Below are 8,420 nucleotides of genomic sequence, written 5' to 3' on the forward strand. Positions count from 1 at the left end.
CCCATTCCCCCTCCCAGTCCCTCCCAGTCCCTCCCAGTGCCCCCATTCCCCCTCCCAGTCCCTCCCAGTGCCCCCATTCCCCCTCCCAGTCCCTCCCAGTGCCCCCCAGTAACACACACACAGCCTCTGCCCCCCATCTCCTCTTTTATTGCCCCCCCTCCCCTCCTCCTCCTCCTCTCCCCCCTCCCCCGGGGTGTGGGGGGGGGGCGCACATCGGGGTCTTTTTTTCCCCCACCCCCCCCCCACCCCATTCCCCCTTCCCAGTCCCTCCCAGTTCCTCCCAGTAAGAGCCACACACACAGACACACTTCCTCCCCCACTTCCTCTTCCTCTTCCTCTTCCCCTTCCCTTTCCCCCCCCCCATCAATATCAACTCTTCCATCCGGACCCCTCCGGCTCCGCCACCTGCAACGACAAAGACACTGAAACGGGGGGTTTGGGGGGCACTTATGGGGCCAAGAGGGCACTTATGGGGCCGAGAGGGCACTTATGGGGCTGAGAGAGGGGGGTGGGGGGAGAAAAAAAAACACAAAGGGGAGGGGGGAGGGGTACTTGTGGGGCAGAGGGGGCTCCGACTTGGGGGGCGGCAGCTCAGTACGGGGAATACCATGAGGTGGCCCTGGCGCGGCCCCTGCGGAGAGACGGAGCAGTTAGGGGGCTGCCCCATAGCTTAGGGGGCACAGCGGGGCCGTAGGGGCCCATAGGGACACAGAGAGAGACCATAGAGGGACCCCAGAAACCATAGAGACCCATAGAAACCATAGAGAAACCATAGAGAGACCATAGAGAGACCATAGAGAGACCCATAGAGACCCCATAGAGACCCACAGAGACCCACAGAGACCCACAGAGACCCCATAGAGACCCATAGAGACCCATAGAGACCCATAGAGACCCCATAGAGACCCATAGAGACCCATAGAGACCCCATAGAGACCCATAGAGACCCCATAGAGACCCATAGAGACCCACAGAGACCCATAGAGACCCATAGAGACCCCATAGAGACCCATAGAGACCCCATAGAGACCCCATAGAGCCCATAGAGACCCCATAGAGACCCATAGAGACCCCATAGGGACCCCATAGAGACCCCATAGAGACCCATAGAGACCCCATAGAGACCCCATAGAGACCCCATAGAGACCCCATAGGGACCCCATAGAGACCCATAGAGACCCCATAGAGCCCATAGAGACCCATAGAGACCCCATAGAGACCCCATAGAGACCCATAGAGACCCATAGAGACCCCATAGAGACCCCATAGAGCCCCATAGCTGCCCCATAGCTGCCCCATAGCCGCCCCAGAGGCCCCGTACCGGTAGGGGCGCCCTCGGGGCCGGGTGTATCCGGTGTAGAATCGAGCGCGGGAGGCGCTAAAACCGCCGCCGCGGCCTCGGAATCGGCCTCGGGGGAAACCCCGGTCGGTGGTGCTGATGCCGGGGCGGTTGGTGCGCTTGGGGATCACCTGAGGGGGATGAATTAACGAGGGGAGTTAATTAACGAGGGGGGCGGGGTTGGGGGGTCACTGGGAGGGACTGGGGGGGGAATGGGGGCACTGGGAGGGGAATGGAGGCACTGGGAGGGGGAATGGGGGCACTGGGAGGGGAAATGGGGGCACTGGGAGGGGAAATGGGGGCACTGGGAGGGGAAATGGGGGCACTGGGAGGGCCTGGGAGGGGCACTGGGGGTTACTGGTTTGTACTGGGAGGCACTGGGAGGCGCACTTTGATTTGCCGCCCCCGGAAGAGCGATTCGTCCAACGCCATCGACGTCCGCACCGATTCTTTATCGGAGAATTCGATGTACGCGAAGCTTTATATAGGGAACAAGGAGGGTCACGTGACCTTGGGTGTGGGTCAGGTGACCTCCCGGGTGGGTCAGGTGACCCTTTGGGGGGGGTGGTCACGTGACGGACCCCTTGGGTGACCGCTGTATTTGTCGCAGAGGATGGTGACGCGATTGACGGAGCCGCAGCCGTGGAAGTGCGCCTCCAGCTCCTCCGCCGTGGCGCCGTAGTCCACCTGGGGGGGAAAAACGGGGGGAAACGGGGGGGAAACGGGGGGGAAATGAGAAAAAATGGAGGAAAAACGGGGGAAAACGGAGAAAAAACGGGGGAAAACGGAGAAAAAACGGGGGAAAACGGAGAAAAATGGGGGAGAACAGAGGGAAAATGGGGGAAAACGGAGGGAAATGGGGGAAAATGGAGGGAAAATGGGGAAAATGGAGGGAAATGGGGGAGAATGGAGGGAAAATGGGGAAAATGGAGGGAAATGGGGGAGAATGGAGGGAAAATGGGGAAAATGGAGGGAAATGGGGGAGAACGGAGGGAAAATGGGGGAGAACGGAGGGAAATGGGGGAGAACGGAGGGAAAATGGGGGAGAACGGAGGGAAAATGGGGGAAAATGGGGGAAAATGGGGGAGAACGGAGGGAAAATGGGGGAAAATGGAGGGAAAATGGGGGAAAATGGGGAGAACGGAGGGAAAATGGGGGAGAATGGAGGGAAAATGGGGAGAATGGAGGGAAAATGGGGAGAATGGAGGGAAAATGGGGGAGAATGGAGGAAAATGGGGAGAATGGAGGGAAATGTGGGAGAACGGAGGGAAATGGGGGAGAACGGAGGGAAAATGGGGGAGAACGGAGGGAAAATGGGGGAGAATGGAGGGAAAATGGGGAAAATGGAGGAAAATGGGGGAGAATGGAGGGAAATGGGGGAGAACGGAGGGAAATGGGGGAGAACGGAGGGAAAATGGGGGAGAACGGAGGGAAATGGGGGAGAACGGAGGGAAAATGGGGGAGAACGGAGGGAAAATGGGGGAAAATGGGGAAAATGGGGAGAACGGAGGGAAAATGGGGGAAAATGGAGGGAAAATGGGGAAAATGGGGAGAACGGAGGGAAAATGGGGGAGAATGGAGGAAAATGGGGGAGAATGGAGGGAAAATGGGGGAGAATGGAGGGAAAATGGGGGAGAATGGAGGAAAATGGGGGAGAATGGAGGGAAATGGGGGAGAACGGAGGGAAATGGGGGAGAACGGAGGGAAAATGGGGGAGAACGGAGGGAAAATGGGGGAGAACGGAGGGAAAATGGGGGAGAATGGAGGAAAATGGGGGAGAATGGAGGGAAATGGGGGAGAACGGAGGGAAATGGGGGAGAACGGAGGGAAAATGGGGGAGAACGGAGGGAAAATGGGGGAGAACGGAGGGAAAATGGGGGAGAACGGAGGGAAATGGGGGAGAACGGAGGGAAATGGGGGAGAACGGAGGAAAATGGGGGAGAATGGAGGGAAAATGGGGGAGAATGGAGGAAAAATGGGGGAAAACGACGGAAAAATGGAGGAAAAATGGGGAAAATTGGGGAAAATGAGAAAACGAAGGAAAATGAGAAAAAACAGGAGAACGGAGGAAAAAGGGGAAAAATGGAGGAAAAATGGGGAAAAACGGAGAAAATGAGAAAAAACAGGGAAAAACGGAGGAAAAATGGGAAAACGGAGGAAAAATGGGGGAAAATGGAGGAAAAATGGGGGAAAACGGAGGAAAACGGAGGAAAAATGGGGAAAATGGAGGAAAAATGGGGGAAAACGGGGGGAAAACGGAGGAAAAAGAGGGAAAAACAGGAAAAACGGGGAAAAATGGGGAAAACAGAGGAAAAACAGGGAAAAAATGAGAAAAAAAGGAAAAGTGAGAAAAAACGAAGGAAAATGGGGAAAAACGGGTGGAAACGGGGGGAAAAAACGAGAAGAAATGGGGAAAAACGGAGGAAAATGGGGGAAAACGGAGGGAAAATGGGGGAAAATGGAGGGAAAATGGGGGAAAATGGGGGAAAAAACAGGAAAAGTGAGAAAAAATGAAGGAAAAACGGGGGAAACGGGGGGGAAAACAAGAAAAATGGGGAAAACGGAGGAAAAACGGGGGAAAATGAGAAAAAATGGAGGAAAAATGGGGAAAAACAAGAAAAAATGGGGGAAAATGGGGGAAAAAACGAAAAAAATGAGGAAAAACGGGGGAAAAACGAGAAAACATGGGGGAAAAACGAGAAAAATGAGGAAAAACAGAGGAAAAATGGGGAAAAATGGGAAAAATGAGAAAAAACGGGAAAAAGAAGAAAACAACGGGGGAAAAATGGGGAAAATGAGAAAAAATGGGGGAGAAATGAGAAAAAATGGGGGAGAAACAAGAAAAAACAGGGAAAAATGAGAAAAAACAGGAAAAATGGGGGTGAAACGGGGAAAAATGAGAAAAAACAGGGAGAATGGGGAAAAATGAGGAAAACCGAGAAAAAACGGGGGGAAATGAGAAGAAACAGAGGAAAAATGAGAAGAAATGGGGAAAATAGGGGAAAACGGGGAAAAATGGGGTAACGGGGTGGAAATGAGAAAAAACACGGAAACGAGGGGAAAATGAGTGGAAAATGAGAAAAAATGGGGAAAAACGGGGGGAAAACAGAGAAAATCAGGAAAAAATTAGAAAATTAGGAGAGAGAGAGACCGGAAATGGGATCAGAGAAGAGGAAAAGTAGAATTTAGGGGGAAAATGCAGTCCAAGAGGGGAAAAATGTGGAATTGGGGGAGGAAATTGAGGACAGAGAGAGGGAAAATGGGGTCAGAGAAGGGGAAAAAGTGGAATTTGGGGAGGAAAATGGGGTGAGAGGGGGGAAAATGGGATCAGAAAAGAGGAAAAAGGAGTCAGAGAGGGGGAAAAAGTGGGATTTGGGGGGAAATGGAGGTCCGAGAGGGGGAAAATGGGGTCAGAGAAGGGGGAAAAGTGGCATTTGGGGTGGAAAGTGGGGTCAGAAGGGGAAAAAGTGGAATTTGGGGGAAATGGAGGTCCGAGAAGAGGAAAAAGTGTCATTTGGGGTGGGAAGAGGAGGAAATTTCCACTCACGTTCCCCACGTAGATGGAACGCGCGTCCGCTTCCATTTTGTCTTCCAGGGACATGATGACCGGGCCGGCTGCGGGAGGGAGGATTTGGGGGGGTCAGGAGGGGTTTTGGGGACCCCCTCCGGGCCCCCCGAACCCCAAACTCTCACCGTTACCCGGAGGGGGGCTCATATTCATCTGTTTTTCCACCTCGTTCTGGAGCTCTTTGAGCTTTTCCGCCTCCTCCTCCATCTCCCGCACTCGCGCCTTAATGGCCTCGAGCTCCTGCGCGAGGGGGGGGGGGGACCCCGAAATCCAGGGAATGGCACCCGAACGGGGGACCCCGCGAACGGGAGACGCAACCCGCGCGCCCCAAAACCCACTCTGTCACCCACAAAACCCCACTTTATCGCCCCAAAAACCACGCCGAGACCCCCTTTATCGCCCCCAAATCCACTCCGAGCGCCCCAAGATCCCCTTTATCGCCCCCAAATCCACTCCGAGCGCCCCAAGACCCCCTTTATCGCCCCCAAATCCACTCCGAGCGCCCCAAGACCCCCTTTATCCCCCCAAATCCACTCCAGGACCCTCTTTATCCCCCCAAATCCACTCCAGGACCCCTTTTATCCCCCCAAATCCACTCCGAGCGCCCCAAGACCCCCTTTATCCCCCCCAAACCCACTCCAAGCACCCCAAAACACCCTTCATTGCCCCCAAACCCCTTCCAGGACCCCTTTTATCACCCCCAAACCCCCTCCAAGCGCCCCAAGACCCCCTTTATCCCCCACAAACCCCTTCCAGGACCCCCTTCATCGCCCCTAAACCCACTCCAAGATTCCTTTATCACCCCCAAACCCACTCCAAGCGCCCCAAAACCCCCTTTATTACCTCAAACCCACTCCAAGACCCCCCTTATCACCTCAAATCCACTCCAAGACCCCTTTTATCCCCCCAAAACCCCCTCCAAGCGCCCCAAGTCCCCCTTTATCCCCCCCCAAACCCACTCCAAGACCCCTTTAACACCCCAAACCCCCAAACTCTCTCCAAAACCCCTTATATCCCCCAAAACCCCCTACAAGACCCCTTTTATCCCCCCCAAACCCACCCCAAGACCCCCTTTATCGCCCCCAAACCCCCTCCGAGCGCCCCAAGACCCCCTTTATCCCCCCCAAATTCTCTCCAAGCACCGCAAGACCCCCTTTATTGCCCCCAAACCCCCTCCAGGACCCCTTTTATCCCCCCAAACCCATTCCAAGCGCCCCAAGACCCCCTTTATCCCCCCAAACCCACTCCAAGACCCACTTTATCCCCCCAAGCCCCCTCCAAGCGCCCAAGACCCCCTTTATCCCCCCCAAACCCACTCCAAGAACCCTTTTATACCCCCAAACCCCCTCCAAGCGCCCCAATACCCCCTTTATTCCCTCCAGACCCACTCCAATACCCACTTTATCCCCCCCAAACCCCCTCCAAGCGCCCCAAGACCCCTTTTATCCCCGTAAACCCACTCCAAGAACCCTTTTATACCCCCAAACCCCCTCCAAGCGCCCCAAGACCCCCTTTATTCCCCCAGACCCACTCCAAGACCCCCTTTATCACCCCCAAATCCCCTCCAGGACCCCTTTTATCCCCCCAAATCCCCTCCAAGCACCCCAAGACCCCCTTTATCCCCCCCAAACCCACTCCAAGAACCCTTTTATACCCCCCAAATCCCCTCCAAGCACCCCAAGACCCCCTTTATCCCCCCCAAACCCACTCCAAGAACCCTTTTATACCCCCAAACCCCCTCCAAGCACCCCAAGACCCCCTTTATCCCCCCAAACCCCCTCCAAGATGCACTTTATCCCCCCCCTCCTCCAAGCACCCCAAGACCCCCTTTAGAACCCCCAGACCCACTCCAAGACCCACTTTATCCCCCCCAAGCCCCCTCCAAGCGCCCCAAGACCCCCTTTACCCCCCAAACTCCCTCCAAGACCCCCTTTTATCCTGCCAGGACCCCTTTTATCCCCCCAAACCCACTCCAAGCGCCCCAAGTCCCCCTTTATCGCCCCCAAACCCCCTCCAAGACCCCCTTTATCCCCCCCAAACCCACTCCAAGACCCTCTTTATGCCCCCAAACCCCCTCCAAGCACCCCAAGACCCCCTTTATCCCCCCCCCCTCACCGGGTCTTCGATGGCGGAATCCCCCGCGTCCCCCTCTCCGAGCCCCGCCTCCTCCTCCAGCTCCTCTCCGGGCTCGGAAGCCGCCGTTTGCCCGGGGTTATTGTTATTATTATTGTTGGAAGAAGAAGAGGAAGAAGAAGAAGAAGAAGGAGGAGGAGGAGGCAGCGGAGGCGGAGGGTGATGGGGGTGGTGGTGATGGTGGTGGTGGTGGTGCGGAGCGGCGGCGGCGTTGGCGGCGGCGTTGGGGGGGGGGTTGTTATTGCTCAGGGTGTTGGGGGGCGCCTGCGGTTGCCCTTGGGGGGGCGCCCCCCCCCCCGCTGCCCCCCGCCGCCCCCCACTATTAACCCCCTCCCCACCCCCCCCCCGCACCGCTTCTCCCTCCTCCTCGGGCTTCACCGCCCGCCCCCCCTTCGTCTGAACCGCCGCCCGAACCCCCTCCTCCTAAGCCGTTGCCATAAGGTTGAGAGGCATCGCCGCCGCCGCCGCTCGCCTCAGACCCGCGAGGCCCTGAGCCGCCGCCGCCCCGCAGCGCCGCCATTACCGCCCGCCCCGGCGGCTGCGCATGCGCGGAGTGCGCCGCGCGCCCTTCCTCTATATATAGGCTACGGAAGGGGCGTGGCTTCGCGGGGAGCGCCGCCAATAGGAGAGCGCGCTGGGAGTCATGTGATGGCGGCCACGCCCACCGCGCGGCTATAGTTCCCCCCCCCGCCCGCCCGCGCGCCTTTGTCACGTGATACGAGCGCGGCTTTAAAAAGGGTCACGTGGTTGTGGGGGGGTTAAAAATGGCGCCAAAGAGGGGAATTGTGGAGATTTGGGTTAAAAAAGGGGCGAAAAAGGGACAAAACGGGGAGAGATGGGGGATAAAAAAGTGAAGAGAGGTTTGGGGTGAAAAGGGGGGGAAGAGGGGAAAAGGGGATTGAATTTGGGTGTAAAAAGGCAGAAAGAGGGGAAAAGAGAGAAGGTTTGGGTGAAAATGGGCGAAAAGGGAGAAAATGAGGAGAGGTTTGAGGTGAAAGTGGTGAAAAGGGAGAAAATGAGGGCAAATTTGGGGTCAAAATGGGTCAAAGAGGGAAAATGAGTTTGGATTTGAGGTCAAAATGGCGCCAAGTGGGAAAATGAGGGCAAATTTGAGGTAAAAAGGGGACAAAGAGGGAAAATGAGTTCGGGTTTGAGGTAAAAATGGCGCCAAGTGGGAAAATGAGGGCAAATTTGAGGTAAAAATGGGTCAAAGAGGGAAAGTGAGTTCGGATTTGGGGTCAAAATGGGTCAAAGAGGGAAAATGAGTTTGGATTTGAGGTAAAAATGGCGCCAAGTGGGAAAATGAGGGCAAATTTGGGGTAAAAATGGGTCAAAGAGGAAAAATGAGTTCGGATTTGAGGTAAAAATGGCGCCAAGTGG

The 8,420-nt window shown here is 56.0% G+C and overlaps 1 protein-coding gene across 1 annotated transcript; it reads right to left on the reverse strand.

Moving 5' to 3' along the window:
* Positions 1-390: 390 nt before the first annotated feature.
* Positions 391-7,329, reverse strand: PABPN1 (poly(A) binding protein nuclear 1). Its single transcript, XM_054053123.1, has 7 exons — positions 7,023-7,329; positions 5,033-5,147; positions 4,887-4,954; positions 1,917-2,026; positions 1,730-1,817; positions 1,322-1,470; positions 391-631 (listed from the first exon to the last, which is right to left on the reverse strand). The coding sequence occupies exons 2-7, from the start codon at positions 5,112-5,114 to the stop codon at positions 592-594; spliced, it is 537 nt and encodes a 178-aa protein (XP_053909098.1). The 5' UTR covers positions 5,115-5,147; positions 7,023-7,329; the 3' UTR covers positions 391-591.
* Between the last annotated feature and the right edge of the window lie 1,091 nt (positions 7,330-8,420).

Source organism: Cuculus canorus, chromosome 39 (assembly GCF_017976375.1).
Source record: "Cuculus canorus isolate bCucCan1 chromosome 39, bCucCan1.pri, whole genome shotgun sequence".
Taxonomy (NCBI): Eukaryota; Metazoa; Chordata; class Aves; order Cuculiformes; family Cuculidae; genus Cuculus; species Cuculus canorus.

Bases quoted from the DNA above. Each gene is read 5' to 3' on its own strand.
- PABPN1 (XM_054053123.1), bottom strand. From the start codon at position 5,114: ATGGAGGAGGAGGCGGAAAAGCTCAAAGAGCTCCAGAACGAGGTGGAA. The intron at 4,955-5,032 runs GTGAGAGTTTGG...TCCCTCCCGCAG, and splicing joins GAGCCCCCCTCCGGGTAACG to CCGGCCCGGTCATCATGTCC. The intron at 1,818-1,916 runs GTCACGTGACCA...CCCTATATAAAG, and splicing joins AGCGGTCACCCAAGGGGTCC to CTTCGCGTACATCGAATTCT.